Below are 19,647 nucleotides of genomic sequence, written 5' to 3' on the forward strand. Positions count from 1 at the left end.
GAAAAATACAGAAAAAGAAAAAAAAACAATCACAGGGAAAGTTGTGCTCAGAGCTGCTGGGTGATAAGTAGAATCTGAGTGTCGGGGAAACCATCTGTGCCCTCTGTCCCCTGCAGAAAGCCAACAAAGCACAGAGCCGGGCGATTGAGCGCCTGAAAAAGAAGATGTTTGAGAATGAGTTCTTGCTGCTGCTCAATTCCCCCACAATCCCGTTTCGGATCCACAATCGGAATGGAAAGGTCAGAAAGGGTGGAACAAAGAGAGGCCCCTTCCTCGGTCCAGGACTGCCCGCTCCCTATAGCTCCTGGCCTTGACCTATGGAAATCAGGGACTCAGGCCCCCAATTTCCAAGGAGGCCACCATGGCTCCAGCCCTGGATTTCCTCTCCCCACTGGTGTGGAGCCAGTGCCCTCTGCTGGCCATCACTGTCACTGCCGTCACTGGGCTTCCTAAGAAGGAGGTCCTCCTCCCAGCTGCCTCCTTCTCCAAGCCTGGGGTGCCTGGGTAAGAAGGAGCCTTGTTGGGCCTCCAGAATCCAGGAATGTGCTTGGCCTGACTATGATCACCCTACTGAATTGTCATCTCCTCTCTTCAGAGCTACGTGTTCCTGCTGTCCTCGGACTATGAGAGGTCAGAGTGGAGAGAAGCAATTCAGAAACTACAGAAGAAGGGTAAAGTCCTGCCCCACTTTACAATGCCCTGATGGGGTTCGTAGCAACAAGAGGCCTTTTATATTTCCGAGCACTTTCATGTCCAGTATCTGCTCTTCGGCTCTCCTAGTCACTCTATAAAGTGCCGGGGCAGGTAGCACTTCAATTGATGTTACTGATCAATTGAGGCCCCAAAAATTTAAGTTGATTTCCTTAAACCGTACAATGAATTAGCAATAGGACTGGACTGAGCCCAGAGTTGTTCATCTGTCTCTGTCTCTGTCTCTCTCTCTTGCTCTCACTCTTTCATACACACATACATGGGCCTCTTCACTTACACTCTCCCAATTTACGCCCCCTGACAGCACCCACGACTATCCCCATGCTAGTGTCTACAAGTCTTTCTCTCCCTTGCAATGACCCACTCTGCCTCTAGAGCTAAGCCTTTTTTCTTGCAATAGCCCCCAAGGAAGAGCAGCAAGTCCTGGTGGACCTGTGGTGACGTTCCACTCTCTCTTGGCTCCTCCTGCAGATCTCCAGGCCTTTGTCCTGAGCTCAGTAGAGCTCCAGGTGCTTACGGGATCCTGTTTCAAACTTAGGACTGTACACAACATTCCTGTCACCAGCAATAAAGATGGTAAGATCTGGAACCCAAGGTTGCCCAATCAGCAGATCCAACCTCCCCTGCCTCCGCCCCCAGGGTACTGCTGGGGCTTTCCATAAGAACCTAGCCAGACACTTGGCTACAAATGTCTGCTCTCTGCTCAGCTGTGTTGGGATGACTCAGTTGCCAAGTATACAGAGAGCTTGAACAGGGGTTATCCATTCCCCAAATGGCCTCAACTTCCCCCTGACCCCCTATGGCTTGAAAGAAGAATCTGACACCTTGGTGGGCTGGGATTGTGTTGTTAATATGTTCACAAAGTAGTCAGATAAATAGAGGCAAGAGACTGTAGCATGGGTGGGGGGAAGGTCGATGGATTAGAATAATGTATGGGAAATAAAGCCAGAAGTTTCCAGGGAACAGATCTTAGAAGGCCTTGAATGCCAAGCAAAGAGTTTGTTGTTCAAGCAGAGGGGCCTGTGGGAGGATTTTGAGCAGGGCAGAGCTGTGTTTGGGGCTGGTAACTGGCCTAGAGTGGGTGAAATCTGGCTGTCCGTGGGTACTGGGAAGGGAATTTGAAGGCAAGCTCTCCTCCACTTACAGGGGTCACCTGCCCTCTGTGTTCCAAAGAGGAGGCAGAGCTGGACCTTCTCTTCCATTGGGACACTGACTTATATTGGTTGATTTTTCACTTTGAAAGGCTAGACCGAGGAGGGCAGCCACAGTATAGCAGGATTCAGAGGAAAAGGGAAAGTGTCCCTGGGGAATGATAGTAAATTCCTGGTGCAAAAGGGAAGATGTGAGTGGAAGGAGAAGGCGGAGTGGATGGGGAAGGGGGCACCAGCTGGGCTCTGGAAAGTTCTCCATCTGGCCAGCAGGTGGTGCTGTCAGACAAAGGCTCGGGCTGTATATGCCACCCTTTCTCCCTCCCAGCCAGTATGGGGTGAGGAGGGGATGAAGCAGAGGAACCTCTCACCAACCCCCACCCTGGGGGCTTTTCTCTCTTGTAGATGACGAGTCTCCAGGACTCTATGGCTTCCTTCATGTCATCGTCCACTCTGCCAAGGGATTTAAGCAGTCAGCCAGTAAGTGCCTCTGACTACCAGCCCTGGGAAGAAGCTGGGTGGGCCATTGTTCATCCTGTCGCACCAAGTCCCTATACACTCACTGCATGGGGCCTCCCTTTGCCCACCAGCTCTTCTCCTCTCCGGCTGGAGCCCTGCCAGCTGCCTTGAGATGTGGGACATCCCCCCAAGGGCCAGGAACCAGCTTCTCTGGGCAGGGGCAGCATCCCTGCCCTTTGTCTCCAAGTCTCCTGTTCCCCAGGCCCTCCACCACCCCAGGTGTCTGAAATCCTGGACTCAAACCCCACATCTACCAACTACAACTTATGTACCTTGGACAAGTCTCAACCTCTCCTCGCCTCAGCTTATTTCTCCAGAAAAAGCAATCACACTTGTTAATATTGACCTTTGAGCAGGGGTAAATATGACTGTGTGTGTGGTACTAGCACGTTGCCACACACATCCCATTTCCTCCCTTTATTACCACCTACTAAATCTGTGCAGTTTTTAGTGTTCACAAGATACGGTATACTTTTTATCTATTTTTTCCTCCCTTTAGGAATTTGTGAGTCATTTAGACAACTAATAGCTTTTCCCCATTTGCCAGATGAGAAAACTGAGTCACAGAGAGACAAAAGGGCTTAACATCACACAGGATTAGAAACTCAGGGCCCCTGACTCCTCTCAGCCAGCACCCTCCCACTCCCTTCTCTTCCTCGCTAGCAGGTGAAGCCTGCCCTATGCATCTTTCCTGCAGCGTACCACGCAGAGCTTATGCCACTGATGTGCAAACAGCCATTCCATAAACATTGACTGTGAAGCCTGAGTTCCTGGTATAAATTGGCCTCCCCTCTCTGTGTTCCCATCACCCTAGGGAAAACCATGGTTGCAGCACCTGTCATACTGTTTTGCCGCTTAAAGTTTGCCTTTCCCACTGTGAGTTTCTAGAGGGCAGGAACCATGTCTCCTTTATCCTTGGATGAATAGGAGCTCAGAAATGCTGGATGAAGTAGTTAATTTCCTGGTACCTTACGAGGTGCCGAAGAAAGTGCAAATGTGGCCAGTGTGTGGACAATGCCTTGGTGTGGTCAAAGGCTTTTCAGGTGTATCGTCTACTTTGATCCTTCCGGCATCCCGCTGAGGTCACTGATATCATTCCCGTTTTACACACGAAGAAGCTGAGGCCTTGAGAACTCAAGAGACTTTCCCAGGGTCGCACAGGCAGGTCACAGAGGTGGTGTAGAATCTATGTCTTCCACTACCAACGCCCACACATTTCTCTAAGTATGGCCAGGAGCATCTCACTTGCCACTCAGACTGTGCCGCTTGTACATGGGGCAGCTTCCTGGGCCCTCCCCAGAACCACAGAATCCCCTGGTGTGCACTGCCCAGTAATATTCCTGGTTAGTAAACTCCGTAGGGCTGTCTGTGGCCCACTGAGCTAGGCCAGGCACCTCCCATCTCCATGGTACCCAGATGTCTTGCCCTTCCTCTCTGTCTGCTTCATGTTGGCTGGCATGGGCCTTAGAGAGCAGGCCCATCAAAGTGGTTAGACAAGGGGTGAGCTGCTACGAAATCTCCAGACTGTCTTCACCTCTTCCCTCCCCTGGCCCCCTGACCTGCTCGAATGGTCATTCTGATTTGAGGGGGTTAGGACCTGTGAGTCTCCAGTGTGGCTTTTGGTCCTAGTGAACTCATCTACACAGTCAGGCCCAGCGTGTGGGCACCATGATTATCCCTGCTTACTGGTGAAAACACTAAGGCAGAGAGGTGGGTGATCTGGGCAGAGCTAGGATTTGAACTCAGACAGTCTGACTCCAGAGCCCTCCCTGTTACCCTATGAACTAGTCCTAGCCCTTGACGGAGGATTTACACACACCCAAGTCAGTAAATGGGGACGGCCCTCCTGCCCACCCCATCTCTCAGCCACTCAGACCCACAGCCTAATCTGGCTTCGGGCCTTTGACGTTGTTTACCTGTTAACCAGTACCACCTCCCCATGTGCTCTGATACCATTATAGCTACTCTGTGTCGCACCCAGCTAGAGACAACTTGGGGCAGCTCCACTTTATTCTCACGGAGGTGCCCGTCCGTCCTATGACCTCTGCCCCTCACCCCTTAATTTATGCTGTGGAGGATTGGTCATAGTGCCCCAAAGCCACCCCTGACTCACACCTCTACCCTGGGAAGCAACCTTGGCAGCACCCATGGTAGGGTTAGGAGGGGACTTCCAGGGTCTGAGCCCCCGAGGGAGTATGTGGATTTACAGAATCACCTGTGGTTACCACCCAGTACTGTGGTCTGGTCTTGGGTCTCAGGGTAGAGGGGAGATTTTCAGCCTTAAAGGCCACGATGCAAACACCAAGGAAAGCCTGCTCCCCAGCCCTCCGCACTTCGTTACCTGAAGCACTGGGAGGTGGTAGGGGCTCCATTTATTCATCTCACAACATTCACTGTGTCCCTACCGTACTGTTCTTGGTACTAAGAGTACATCGATGGCTAAGATAACAAGGCTTCTGCCCATGGGTGTTGTGTAGTGGAGGAAAGGAACACGAGAAACACACAGAAAAGACAACTTCAGTCAAAGTTAAGTGCTAGGAAGAAAACAACAAACCCAGCTTTTGGAATGTAGGGAGGCGGGTGGAGGGATGGGCCCATTTTTGGTTGTCACAGTAACTAGGGGTTACTCCAGCTTTCAGCCCCCAGAGGCCAAATGCCCTTAGAAACTCCCACCTCAAATGCCAGTGACACCCTATCGAGGAACCTGGGATCGGTGGAGGAGGGGCGAGGGGGGTAACTCCTTTAGTCAGTGTGGTCATTGAAGATGTGGCATGAGGCCTCAGTGGTGAGGAGGCAGCCAGGCAAAGATCAGGGACAAAGAGACAGCAAGGGCCCAAATAGGGGAGAGCTGGGCACATTTAGGGAGGAGGTCAGCGTGGCCATCTAAGAGGAGGGCAGAGAAGTGGAAGGGGCCAGGTGCATAGGGCTGGGGGTTGAACACCCAGAGTCACCCTACGGGGTTGTTGGGATGGACAGATGTGTTAAACCCCTTTCCCTCTCAAGTTCTTGGGCCTCGGGCCTCATTCGATGTGTCTCTGCCTGTCCCCCCTGCAGACCTGTACTGTACCCTGGAGGTGGATTCCTTTGGCTATTTTGTCAGCAAGGCCAAAACCAGGGTATTTCGGGATACGACAGAGCCCAAGTGGGATGAGGTGAGTGGACGGGCTGGTGTCCCTGCAGGGAACCCCCGAGCTTGTCACCGACCATGCCCAACCCACTCCTTGTGCTTGTGTCCTGTTGGCTGGGGATGGTTGGGCCAGCTCCGGCCCTCTAACCCCTCTGCCCTCCATCCCTGCTCATTTGGCTTTTGATTTCGTGTTTGTGTCCAGACACAGGGTTTCAGCTCAGGCCCCAGACTTTACTTCATCAGTGCTTCGGAGGCCTCTGAGCTCCAGAAAGTGAGGAAGCTCCTCTATGCCTTATGATGTGGTCCTCTCGGGTCTTTCTTACCCCCTGCTCACCCTTGCAAAGTTGGGGACTCCACCTTCCAAGAAGCCATGTCTCCAAGTTTCAGAGGTTCAAGACCCTCGTTCCTTCTTCCCCCAGGAGTTTGAGATTGAGCTGGAGGGCTCTCAGTCCCTCAGGATCCTGTGCTACGAGAAGTGCTATGACAAGACCAAAGTCAACAAGGACAACAACGAGATCGTGGACAAGATCATGGGCAAAGGGCAGATCCAGGTGAGGGTCCAGATGCATCCAGGGCACCAAGGCAAGGCTTGGAGAGCTGCCAGGAGGTGGTGCCAGTTGAGACGGTGTCCTTCTCGCTCGCCTTTTTGGTCAAGGTGCTTGGCCTTTTGTGACTCGGGTTCAAAACTGGTTTAAGAAACGTTCCCCAATGTGGCGCTCCTCCCCTGCTAGAGACGGCATCTTATTCTAGCCCTAGACGCCCATGCGTGCCTGGTTCCTTGGGCTTTCTCACCTGGCTGAGGTGGATCACTCACACTTCTGCAGGGCAGACTGAAGGGATGACTGCTACCTTTGTTTTCACATCCCTGCTCTAGTCTGCTGGTGGCTTTTTCCGGGAACACAATGTTGAGAAGGATTCATGGGATATATATCCATGAGTGCTATGTTTGATTAGCAATGTCTGCCATAGGAGCCATTAGGCTGGAGCATTTGGGCTGAGGATCTGGCCTGGTTGCTGGGGGCTGGTCTCTGACTTGTTGCTAGGGTTGCTGGGCCTTACTCACCTGTCCTTGGAGTTTATTGGCTTAGGGTGGGTTCTGTGGATATTGGTAGAGGCAGGTCCTGAGTCAGTTTAAGAGCATATATGCCTCAGCTATATTTATTCATACTCTGTTTATGTAGGGACAGGGTCCTTGTTTGCAGCCTCTCTGGAAATTCTCCCAGTTTTTAAAATGGCTGCTATTCACTTACCTATCAAGAAGATGTAGATGTGGGCAGGCATGAAGCCATCCACACTCCATCTGGCATCTTGTGTGGCCTCACGCTTATAACACAAGTGGTCTGGTGTGGGGGCAGATTCTGTGACCATGAAATCAAGGGTAACAGTGACTGGCATACACTGTGACTGAGCCATGGGCATTAGGTGCTCTGGGCTTATTAGCAGTTGCCCCAGATAGGATCTGGGTGCAGAGAGCTGAATGATGCTTTTTGCAGGAAGCGTTTGTTCTCTGATGCATTGTTAAGGCTGCAGAGTTTGGTGTCTGGCTCTTGCCTGGATATTCTTGATAGCGCTGCCTCTGTGGACCTATATGAGCATTCTGCTCTCCCTACCTGTCTCAGGCTCGTGTTTGAACGGGATGGCACCATTTGGTGGGGTCCCAGCTATCTGCCTCATGATTCCTCAAGTTCCTTAGCATATCTTTTCCTAATGCTGTGGGACGTGCACCCCATTTTTCAGCACTGTCTCCAGGGAGATGGTGTAGCCAGGCAACCACAAGCCAGTCCTTCATTATTTCATTTTAATTTTTGGCTTATAAATAACAGAAATTTATTTCTCATAGTTCTGGAGGCTGGCAGTCCAAGGTCAGGATGCCAGTATGATGAGGTTCTGGTAAGAACGCTCCTCCAGTTTGCAGACTGCCAACTTCTTGTATCTTTACTTCTGAAGGCGATCCTTCATTATTTTTTTCAATACTTAGGATATGGGGGCCGATGAGAGAGGGCTCTCTAAATTCAGTCCTGGAAACCAACTTCCCGCAGGAATAAGGAGTGGGAGGCCCAGCTCCACATTCCTGAGCTGGCCAGAGGGTCGGGCAGAGAAGTTCTGGGCTGGCCTGTATAGCCTCAGGAGATACTCAGCCAAGAGGCATGACCGGCTGCCATGCTCCTGGAACCATTGGTGGCTGTGGGGTGGAAGAGTTTAATAGAGTGTCCAGGGCAGCTAGCTCAGGGAACACCATGGACCCTGACCCCTCCAGTACCTGGATTCCAGGGCTCATGGTATCATTCCACCTGGACTTCTAGCCCGGTTGCTTCTTCCTTCTCACTTCTGTTAGCCACACAAGCCCCCGGGGAAACACACCATAAATCATTACATCTTGGAGACAGGAGCAGATGGAGGTGGTGGGGGAAGGGGAGGAAGCTAGGTTATGTTTGGCAAAGCTGAAAGCACAGTCTGGTAAGGAAAATGTTTCTGTGTTTAAGCTTCGAGGAATGTTAAATGCCTGGGAGTTGATATTAAAAGAAACACAAACCTTCCTGCTGCCAGCTGACCTGGGCCTGTGAGCGGCCAGATCAGAGCCAGCGTCCTCTAGAGGGCTTTGAAGTATCCGAGCCCTCAACTCCCCAAGGTGCAGCCTTCAGTCCTCAACCATGGAGCCGTCTTACTGGCCTTCCTATGGATTGGGGAGGGGGAGGAGGTGGGGGTGACCTTGCTGGTGCCATACCTTATACAGTCCCACTTACCCGGTGAGTGCCCTCGGAGACACCAAGGATGACCAGGCTAGGGGGAGAGCCTGCACTGAGCCGTTCCCACGAGACTGGGCCCCACAGAGCCACGGGACAGTCTGTTCTCACAGCTCGTGCCACCTCCCTTCCTGCCACGTGTCCAAGGAAGGGAATTGGCACCAGCCTCTGGCAGTCAGTTCTCCCCTTCAGCAGGCACCAAGGATGGAGTTAAGGTGGCCTGGCAGTAGGGAGTCCTTGGGGACATTCAGGTGGCCTGAAGGAAAGGCAGGGGCAAGTAGGCTCGCCCCTGTTGCCCTTCCCCCTTTCTAAGCCCCTTCTGGCTCAGCCCCTCCAGAAAACAGTGAGGGACCCCATTTCCTAAGCTGTGGGCATTTGCTTCAATATGAATCTTCTTCTTTGGGTTGGCTTGATGTGGCAGTGGGGACAGGGAATCTGGTGCACCAGGCTGGGGCGGAGGGGGGGTGGGGGGATGGCACAGCATTTAGTGACACACAAATGGCAGTACTAATTACAGACAGGTATGTTCAGCTCATGTGCTCTTGGAGACCCTGTTTTATCTCCTGACCCTCGCAACAGCTCTGCAAGGAAAATAACAACCATATCCTCCCCATTTTACAGATAAAGACACTGAGGCCCAGGCGCCTCTGCTGAGAGTGCGTAGGGAAGGCTGTGTTCTCTCCTCTGGGCTATGTCCCTGTGTCCCAGCCTGGATGAGGAGCACTGGCATGGCTAGTGGCCTGGAGGAGGAGCTGGGACGAGGTTCCATCCCAGCATCCTGCTTTATGGCATAAGGTGAGCCTCAGGCTTCCTCTGCCTGGAGTCCTCTTCTGGGCAGGGGACATTTCTGCCTAGTGCAGCTGGAGGGACGCATGCATAGAAAAGAGCCAGCAGAGGGGGACTTACTGTGCTTCTGCAGTGTCCCAGGCTGGCTGCTCCAAGGGGCATAGGGGCCTGGCCTCAAGAAATCCACTGCCAGATTAGAAGACAAGTTTATCAATGTATGCCAAGCTACCAGAGAACAAAGCAAGATGGCAGTAACGATGATGATGATTACATCAGAGAGCTGACTGTGAGCCCGGCACTAGGCTGATGCTCACAGCATTATCTCAGGAGATCTTCAGAGTACTCCATGGGATAGGAAAGTTACCACAGTTTTGAAGATCAGAAAGCTGAGGCATAAAGGATTAAGTAACCTGTCCAAGACCAGGCAGCCGGTGGGCAGGACAGCCAGGGCTGGAAGCAGGCTGGAACCAGACCCCACGCCTTGCCCTCTCTAGGTGCTTTTCTGTCTCCCACTGTCCCACAGTAAGATGGAAACTCGTGCTGCAGGAATTCAAAGAAGGAAAGAGCTTTGTGGGCTGAGTTTAGGGAGGCTTCCAATAGGAGGTGGAGCGACAGGGATTCGAGAGTACTGGGTTTTTTAAATTCCAAAGGCAATGTTTATATTAGAGAGAAAGTTACAATAATAGTAGAGACTTGAAACATAATCACCAACCATCCCTGCTCCCACTCCCTGAAACAGCCATTTTATCTTGTGCCTTTTCCCTTCCTCGGGTACACAAATTTTTATATAGTTTTAATCACAGTGTGTACTTTTTCTATTTTCATGTGGTATTACCATAAGCTCCCTTTTTTCTAGGGCTGTATGTAGTCTTTATAATTACTCCTTTTGGTTACATTGTCAAAAATACTTCATATACTTTCTAAAAGTCATTTTCTATAATGGCCAGCACGTGAATTGCCATTTCGAGGCTCTGTGTTATTCTAGCAAGGTGGCATGCTCTGGATCAGCAGAAAGGAGTGGGTGGGCATTCGGGGGAGGGCTGCATGGCCAAGAGCACAGAGGCAGGAATGTGCAGGGAGTGTCCAGGAAATAAGGAACCCGCCTGCCCTGAGCTGGAGGGGTTGTAAGCAAGAAACTAAGAGGGAGAGTGAAAGAATGAATAAAAGAAGAGGACTTGTAGGGGTTTAGGCCAGAAAGACTCCTACAGGGCATTTAATTCAATCTTGTTTTAGGGGGCGGAGAAGAAAACCGAGCAGAAAGGGTGAATGACATGGCCACAGTCACACAGCTTATTCATTAGTGGTTGAGCAAGGGCTCCAAATTCAGGGACCTAATCCCAGGCTGGTCATGCTTGGTCAGCTGCTGGGCAGATGAATGAATAAAATGCTCATAGATGGGGCGGGGGCAGACTTGGGTGTTAGTCCGTGACTCTTAGAGGTGTGTTCTTTGTTGGTGCAAATTTAGTGGAAGATTTCACCAGCTCGGTGCATTTCTCCTCTTCCAGGCTCAGGAGTCCTCCCTTTCTTTCTCAGACCCAAGGGGCCAGTACCTTCAGACTCTCTATCCAGGCCACCCCTGCCGCTTGCCTCCTCCTTGCTGCCCCTCCCCTGCCTGGCCCAAGAACAGCTCAACCAGGAGACTCCCTCTCTTTCTGCCTTGGCTCCTTGGCCCCAGGGGACTCCTGTGTGTTTATCCCAGTCTATTTCCAACCGCTGCTGCTACAGGCTCCAGATGTGCTATCCCCATCTGGGACCTACCCTCTGGCTGATTAGCATATTCCCAGGGTCTAGGCCTTGTTGGCTGGCCGGGCCAGAGGGGAGAGCTCTCCCTGAGGACCCCACAGCTCAGTTCCTGCCACTGACTCCGGACTATAAAGGGTCCCGAGACCTAGGAGCTACCTAAGCCAGAAGAGCCCCTCCAGCCCCCTGCCCCCCACCATTCCCCAGCTCAGCCGCAAGCTTGGAGACGGCCCCCTACCCTCAGTTCTGTTCCCCCGGGTGGAAGGCAGCTTTACATTCCTGTGAGCCTGCCAGGGGCACCCCTCCCTGGACACGGGAGTGCTCAAGACCCTGGGATGGGAGGAGGCAGGGTTCCAAACCAAGAAGGGAGCTCCAGCTGTCCCAGCTCTGGGGGGCGCAGCACTCTCCCCACCTCCCATTGCAAAGTTCAGACCTGATGGGAGGCCTCGCCCTCTGTCCTCTTTCCTTTCAGAAGCTTGGTGCCTATGTTCGAATGGGAAAGCGGGTAATTTCTTTGACATTCTTGACCTGGTTACTTGGAAACTTGGAGGGGTCAGAGCTATTAGAAACGTAACTCAGGAGGAGGTCATGAAGGCCAGTCCTCTGGCTTCAGGACCCAGAGTGTTCTCAGAGCCCAGATTAGTAAATCCGACAATATCCAGACCCTCTTACTTTTAAAATAATTTTTAGGTGTACATTCGGTACAGTCACGTGGTTGTACATCACCACCATCCGGGTCCAGAACTTTTTCATCTTCTCCAACTGAAACTTCATACCCATTAATCGCTAACTCCCCATCCCCCAGCCCAGCCCCCAGCAACCACCATTCTACTTTCCGTTTCTATGAACTTGACTACTCTAGGAACCTCACAAGTGGAATCACACAATATTTGTCCTTTTGTTACTGGCTTATTTCATGTCTTAAGTTTCACCCACATAGCACGTGTCAGAGTTTCCTTCCTTTTTTAATGTTGAATAACGCTGTATATACCTACCACGTTTTGTATATCCATTCATCCGTCCATCGACATTTGGGGCATTTCCGTCTCAACTTTCTTTTAAATGAGAAAAAGACCCTTGTCTCCGAAGATGGAGATTTCATGGCCTCCTTTTCTCCAGAGCCGGGGTCTCCCCACCACCATTGCCCATCTCCCTCCAACTGAAACAAGAGAGCAGGCTCCAGGGCCCCAGAGCACTACTGGTCACCATTAGCTTCTGCTAGTTGAAGAAAACAGTCGCATCCCTGCCTTCTACCCCAGGTGAGGCATTTCTGATTGCTCGGTTGTTCTTTCTTCAGCTTTCGTTTGCCTTCCCCTCAGTCAGCGGCTTAGATTGTTGAGTGTGGTGTCCAGTTACTCTGATGCTGTGGGAAGAGCACTGGGCTGAGGGTCAGAAAACCAGGTCCAGGTCCATAGACGTCCAGGGGCCTCAGTTTCTCTATCTATTAAATGAGGATAATTATTCCCACTCTGCCTTCATCACCAGCTTGTTGTGAGGCTCAAAGGACAGAATGTACCTGAAGGAGCTGGTCAGAGCTGTGATACGCACGTTAATGCTTTCTCTCATTTATTCATCCTTTTCTGTTTGTTGAGCATGTGGTGGTAAGCACTGTGCCGTGTGTACAAAGAGTGAATGTGTCCTCACCGTGTGGTAAAGAAAACAAAAGAATTGTGATCATTCAGCCAGTGTTGAAGCAGCTTTGAGGCCAGACAGATCTGGGGTTGACAGTCAAGCTTTCTCCCTTTGTTAGTTGGGAGAACAGGATAAGTGACTCTACATCTCTTAGCTTCAGTTTTCTCAGCTGTAAAATGAACTCTAAGGAGAGCTGAATGTGAAAGCCCATGAAGCTATGGCGTGGGGCCTGGCACAGAGTTGGTACTTGGCCTTCTGACCAAGCTGCAGGTCCAGGTACACTGTCCTCTGCCTTCTTGCAGGGATTCTGGGTATAGCTTATCAAGCAGTCCTCCCCACCCAAAGGCTGTCACCTGCCAGTGACCCCTGTATTTGGGCTTTTAGCTGGCTGTTTTCTTAAGCAGGTGGCGTTAAACCCAGCTTTGAGGAACTGACATCAGAGTGGGCAGGGAGGTCAAGGTTGGGGCCTTCGTTGCTTGACAGCCAAGGTTTCTCTGCCGTGACCCCCGGGCTGGGCTGCTCTGGGCTTGTCCCACTTAGAGCAGTTCTCAGCTTGGCATAGTGCGGTCAGGCCCAGAGCACAGTGAGTGAGGAGCCGGGAACAAGGGGCCATTGTCAGCTGGGAGCTGCTTCTGGTTTCAATTACTCTGCAGAATGAGGAAATTCGGAGTGAGCATGGGTCAGGAGCTTGCTAGGGCAGGAGTCAGTAGTGCCCCAACTTCAGGTTCCTTCCTCTGGCCCCTGAAGGGTCTCTTGTCCCTTTTTGAGGGTCAAGCGTACCAGCTTTACTGCCCTGGGAGCCTGAGCTTTGGTGCATTGGCCTTCTTGACTAGAGCCCCTTGCAGTTCTGGCCACTGTGGTTCTTCATGGCTGATACCAGGAGGTGCCTGGGTCCCTCCATGGGTGAGACGACAGACGGGCATTAATGTGAATCCTTGATGCCTTCTCTCATGCATCTTTCAGGGCACATCGACTGCAGCCAGGCCCCTGCGAGTGGCCTGGCTTTCACTGGGATAGAGGGGGCAACTATGGGAAAGCCTGGGCCTATTCCACCACCTCAGTTCCTAACTCCCAGCCAGGCACCTCACAGCCCCACGCAGCTCCCTGCCTGGGGGCACCACAGTGGCCATGCTAGCTGTGGCTTTCTAGCTTCCTCTGGAAGATGGACCCCTCCCCTGCCCCAGCCTAGGCCAGATGTGCATGGCCAGAGGAAGAGTCTGCCTCTCGAGTTCATGTTTCTTATCCCTGCTGCCCTAGAACAGGCCCATGTGGTTGCCTTCACCACTGTGTGGTCCAAAGTCCCTCGGGGAAGGAGGAGGCTGGGCACCAGAACTGTTCCGCTCCCTATCTCAGATACCAGCTCCCCCCCAGGGGCCCTGGTGACTAGAGTCATTGTCCTGCCCTGGCCACGCCCACCCCAGCTGTTTCACCAGCGCCGCACCTGCTGTCACTTTTCAAGGCAGGTCTGGATGCCTCCTTTCTACTTGAATGCAGGTGGCAGAATGAAGGAAGGCCAGGGACAGGATCCCCGAGAGACCCCCTGCTGTCCAAAGGTTTTCCTAAACTGTAGCACAACTTCTCTCCTCGTCCCTGCTCAGCCGCCTCCTCTCCCAGGTGTTCCTGATTTTGGGAGCCTGGACTGAACCCAATGGATTCTGGAGACAGGAAGCATTAAATAGGAAGCAGATGGAGGCTCAAGGTTCCCTCTCTTCCTTCTGCCCTACTTGGGAGTGACACTTTGGCAGGCAAGCTTGGTGCCCGCTCCCCGCCCACCTCTGAGGGGTGGGCGACAAGCAGAGAATCTGATCCAGAGAGGACTTTGAGAAATGATTCATTCAGGCTCTGGGAACATGCAGCCTCTCAACAAACCACAAGAGGGATACTGTCCTCTCAGCTCTGGGACTGGGGGCTCCTTGACTCAGAGTCAGAAGACCCAGGTTTGATTCCAGCTCCATTACTTAAATATCGAGGTGGCCTTAGGTGACCTCTGCAAGTGCTTCCTCTGGAGTCTGTGCGAGTATTAAATGAGTCCACAGAGGTGACAGTACCTTACATATAGCACGTTCTCAGTATGGCTTACCTCCCTACATGTGGTCCCTAAGATTGTCCCACTTGTGATTAAAAAAAAATGTTGAGAAAAGGACTTGGCAGAGAACTTGCCAGGGACCTCTGTGAGTGAGGGCTGCGGCTGGGTGCGAATGCCTGTAGGGCTTCTTTAGGTGGCTCTGCCAACTCCTCACTGCGAGGGCTGCACAGCCCGCTGTGGCTCCTCACTGCCGGTCCAGCCTTTTCTGTGGCACTGAGGGGTTTGAGCAGTGGTGGCATTTCAGTGACAGTCTGAACCCCAGGCACAGCCTGATCATACCCTTGGAGGTAAGAGCTAAGCTGCTGGCTTTGAGGCCAAGGTGACCCAGAAAACACCAGCCTGACTGACTCGATGAGCTAAGTGTCATCCAGTTTTAAGGCCAGCAAGGGGAACTCACACCGGCAAAGCAGAGGCCCAGAGTTTTCCCAAAGCAGAGAGAAACAGATAAGACATGAGTTTCAGATCCAGGACTCTGACTGAAAGTGTCCTTTAAAAAGCCCCTCATCTCCCTGGCCTCCACATCTGCTCGACCCTGAGGGAGAGAGTGAGGGCCAGTAGCCATGGTCGAGAAAAGCAGCAGTTCTTATGAGAACTGTCCATCGAAAATGCTCGGAGCCCATCCCTTTAAAAGGAGGTTCGCGGGCTTCAGATTCTTCCTGCAGAGCTTGGGGATTACTGGGAGGGACCTGATGTGCCCCCAAGGTAGGGGGTGGTGGACAAGGGAGTGTGAGCAGGTAGGTAGGGTTCCATATCCCTACTTCAACCAGGGACCTCTGCTCTCTGCTTCTGCTTTTATCCAATTGGCAGGCAGGGAGACTTTGGTATAAGATTTCATTTGGAAAGAAAGGTAGGGAGTGTCCCCTGCTTAAAAAAAAAGAAACTGATGACTATTTGGTCGAAGCTCCTGTTTTGACAGGTGTGGAAACCGAGCTTGGAGAGAGAAAGTGGCTGCCGAGTCTGCAGTGACCAGGCAGGTCTTGTGTTCGGGTTCCCTGGATCTCAGGAGTTTTCTTCACTTGGAGCTCAGAGTTGGGTGGAAAAGAGTTAATAGTAAAGAAAGAGAAAGAAAAGCATGGAGGCCTGACCCTTCAAACCCTCCTGTCTGAGGCCATGTCTTCAGCGTGTGGCCTGGGGGACCCCTGGTGCTCTGTGCACTGGCTGTGCTGGGAGACCCAGGCCACGCCACCTCCTCCCTGTGAGGAGCAGGCCAGCGGCCGAGAGGGTCTGGGCGTTGGTATGGCCAAGAGTTATGTCCATGAGTTGTTTAGGGAAGGAACGGATAGATATGTGGTAGGTGTGCTCTGCCCGCTCTGTCCCTGGGTGGGTTTATTTTAGATAAGCGAGATGTTCCCAAGGGCTCAAGTAGATTTTCCATCCTTTTCCATGAACAATATGCCGTGAGAACCACAAGGGGTTGCCAGGGACATGCTGTCAGAACAGTTCTTCTGCAGTGGACAAGCTTGGTGACTATTACAGCCTCTCCCACCCACCTAGAGCGGCCAAACACCCTCGAGACACCAGGCTGGGCGGCGGGGGGGCGCCAGGTGGAGTGGAGAGCGAGGCTGTGTGGGGAACAGCGCATGCTCTGCACTGTGCCATGAATTGACGTGGGCCTTTGGGGAGATGGGAGGATGGCAGTACACCTTGGGTGGGCTAGGTCTTGGCTGTGGAGCAACTGGCTTTTAATCCTAGCTACCCCATCTTAACACTATGCACACCTTAAACCTTGAGTCCAACCCAAAACTTACTCCCCAACCCCACCCTGGGCATACATCCAAAGTCACCAGTAGCCACTTATTTACAGAATTGAGGTTCCAGAGCTTAGAGAGGAGCGTATGCACAGCTGTATAGCAGGCAGGGCCCAGACCCTGGGGAATTCTGGTCTGGGCTGCCTGAGAGCCCCCAGGCAGGTCAGTGGAGGGTCAGGTCAGTGGTGGGGTGGCTAGGGCTCAGTTTGGCTGAGTTACACTGTGACCTATTCAAGGTCCTCCCTGCCTGGCATGTGGTGGATATCTATTCAATGATGAATTAATGAATATGGAAATGAGTGAAAAGGTAGCTTCTAGGCTCAGCTCTGCCATTGGCTGCTTAGTGACTTGAAGCAAAGTGTTCCTGTCCCTGGGCCTAATGCAGGCCTTGAACATAGCAGGCATTCAGAAAGGATAGATAGATAGAAAAATCATAAATGGGTCTCACTTTCTCATTCCATGAATAGTTTCGCCCTTCCCATCTGCAGGTTTTGGTTAGGATTGGTTCAGAACAAGGTGAGAACACCTGTTAAGAATGCAGGGACTACAGAGCCATCAATCTTAAGGGGACTGTCCCATTCCCATTTCTCACAGTTCCCCTGTGATATGTCACCCTCCCCACCAACTCACACACCTCTGGGCTCCCACGCAGTGCCCTGCCCCACTGCTTCTCTCTCAGCCTGGACTCCTGAGCTTGTCTTTGTGCAGGAACCACTGCCGGCTCCTTTTCTACAGCCCTCATAGTCTCAGACCCCACCTTGCTCTCCACCACCACCTTGCCTCCCAGCCCTGCTCCTTCAGGGCCTGCTCCGTGCTGTTCTCCTCAGGGACTGAGAAGGAACGTCTTCGGTGGACCCTAACCACATCCCTCCCAGTCCTCATCCTCAGCGTGATCCCAGCTCCAGCACCCAGACTCTCTGGGTGGTCTGCTGGGACTCACCCCTACACTCTTACTTGCTGGGGTGCCCGTGGCCTTGGTCTAGCCGACTGCTCAGAAACGCCCCTTCCTGGCTCAGTGTCATTTGGTTGAGGACAGAGACAGAGAATCGGGGTTCTAGTCTGGGCCTGGAGGTGAGGGGGAGATGAAAGTCGTTCTTTCAGGAGGTCACTCCAGGGAAGCAGCAGCAGCATCCCAGAGTTCTGAGAAAGAGCCATCTTCTTCTGTTCACAGGCTGGAGGATTTGCCTGGAAGCTGTCCGCACCCCCAGCTGTCACCAAGGCAGCACTGGTGGCAATCCCTGCCTCTCCCGCCCACACATCTCAGGCTGCATATACTCCCCGTTGACCTTTTTTTCTTTCCCGATGCCACTGCTGATCACTTTAGCCTGATTTTGCCTCGGTCACAGCTGTGTTGGGTGGCTGGTCTCGGCCACCCCAGGGATATACCCCTCCCTGGGTATAACCATTAAGCTGCCCTGCAATTCCCTAGGGATGGCCCCTCTCATTCCTCTGGCAGAGAGCCTGGGTAGGGGATGAGAGAGGACTGGACAGTCTACTAGGAATGTTTTTAATTCCAAAGGCAGTGACATCTGTTCATGTGGGCCTTACCGCCCATGTTCTGTTTATCCAGACAGGGGGCCCTTGCATGTCCTCAGAGGCAGGTACTGCCAGGTGTGGCTGGATGGAAGGGGTGGACATAAGGGGGAAGGGATGTGGTCACTTCCTGGGTGGCTAGGATAGCCTGAGCCTAGCTCATCCAGCAAAGATGAGGAAGGGTCTATGGTAGGCTGGAGGGACCAGAACTCAGATTGCTGCTTTTGAGGAACTTGCTGGAAACATTTGTATTTCATAAACCTCTCTGCAGCCTCTGCTCCTAGGCCTTTGATTCCAGAAAGTATTGAGTTAGACTTGGGGAAGAAAAGGCAAATCTGTGCTATCACCAGAGAGAGCCCCCAACCCACATGGAGGAAGGGAAAGATGAGCAGCTCAGGGAAGAGCCTCCCAACAGCTACCCATCTGCTAAGGCGCTTATATCACCATGGAGACTAGTTGGCCATCTTTCATCCAATCAGAACTGGCTTTACCCAGACAAATGTTGAGCCTGGGGTTCCTAAGACAGACAAGCGTAGGGCTTTGGGAACAGAATCTATTCTGTCCCCCTTCTCCCACACACCTGCAAATGGGGGGTAGGCATACCTTGCACAGCATTCCCCAAAACTGCATCCTGGGAAATATGCCCCAGATAGAGGGAAGACAGCTTAAAAAGCCACCAGGAGGCCAGTTCTGAAGTTAACCAGCTGGTGTTGCCAAGTACTGACTGTGCGTCTGTAGCAGGTGAACGTGGTTAGCATTATAATGGCACCTTACCAGCCAGTTACACAACTAGCAGTTGCACATTAACTGGGGTGGATGGCCTTTTTCCACAGCTCTCAGGCCCATGCCAATACCTCCTCCTCCAGGAACCCTTCCCTGATTCCATCTGGCTAGAAATTTCCTCTCCTTTCTCTTGGCTTTCATAGCACTTTGTCTATGCTCTTATGGCAGAAGACTGGATTTCTTGAGGGCAAAGACAATGCTTTGTCTATCTGAATATGACATAGCAGGTGAACAATTGGTATGTGCTGAATGCATAAATGACTTTCTGCCTCCTGTTAAGAGGTATTTAAGCTCACATCTCCTCTCCTCTTTTGGGCTGTCAGCTTTCTCAAGCACAGGCTTTTGATTCATCTCTGTGATTCCTCAGCCCCAGCCCCAGGGTTGGGCACACAGATAGGACTTCAGTCAAGTCCTCTTGAATGAAATGAATGGGGTGAAGGAATGAGGGCTGCGGGAATGAGCAAAACCTTTCTGGAGGGAATGAGTTTTGTGGCAGCTGGGTAAGGAAGCTACCTGCTCCCTCACGGAGCTGAAGAAAGACTCTAATGAGAAGGGCATCTCAGGTGGGCAGGGGACACAGGTGTGTCCCTGCCTCTGTAGGTCACTTCCCTTCCCCTTTGGGGTTCTGAGAAAGCTGTGTGGCTTAGCTGCCATTAAGCTGCAGTGGCTCTAGGCAACTTTAGCTTAGGTATGAGGAGGTTCCATGTCCATACTCTGTGGAGTGTGGAGCCTTGGAAGAGATGGGGCTGGCCTGGCTGCCCTGCAGGGACACCCGGAGCCCAGTAGGGCCCCTGGATCCCGCCTCCACCAGCCAAGCACAAGGCAGTGCAAGACCAGATCTGCCATACCAGATATCATAATGGTGAGGACATAGGCTTTGCAGTCAGTTAGATCTCTATTTGTGGCCCAGTCTGGCCTGGCCTTGGGCACATTGCTCAACTTCTTGGTGTCTTTAGATTCCTAAAATGGAAAATGGGAATGCCAATACTTACTTCATAAGGTTGGGGGAGTGTTAAGTGAGTTACTGCATGTGCAGGTTTAGCGTGGTGCCCGTTACACAATGCACTCTCAGTAAAGGGCAGCTCTTAAT

At 52.2% G+C, this 19,647-nt stretch overlaps 1 protein-coding gene across 5 annotated transcripts in view; it reads left to right on the top strand.

Annotated features, from left to right (window-relative positions):
- Positions 1-19,647, top strand: part of ABR (ABR, RhoGEF and GTPase activating protein) — a 94,563-nt gene that overhangs the window by 49,950 nt on the left and 24,966 nt on the right. For all 5 annotated transcript variants that reach the window (XM_006925046.3, XM_025041842.1, XM_006925047.2 and 2 more), the window contains exons 10-15: positions 117-239; positions 596-671; positions 1,183-1,287; positions 2,265-2,339; positions 5,433-5,530; positions 5,925-6,056. In XM_006925046.3, the coding sequence (XP_006925108.1) occupies positions 117-239; positions 596-671; positions 1,183-1,287; positions 2,265-2,339; positions 5,433-5,530; positions 5,925-6,056 (609 nt within the window). The remainder of the gene's footprint in view (positions 1-116; positions 240-595; positions 672-1,182; positions 1,288-2,264; positions 2,340-5,432; positions 5,531-5,924; positions 6,057-19,647) is intronic.

This window comes from Pteropus alecto, unplaced genomic scaffold (genome assembly GCF_000325575.1).
Source record: "Pteropus alecto unplaced genomic scaffold, ASM32557v1 scaffold98, whole genome shotgun sequence".
In the NCBI taxonomy this organism is placed as follows: Eukaryota; Metazoa; Chordata; class Mammalia; order Chiroptera; family Pteropodidae; genus Pteropus; species Pteropus alecto.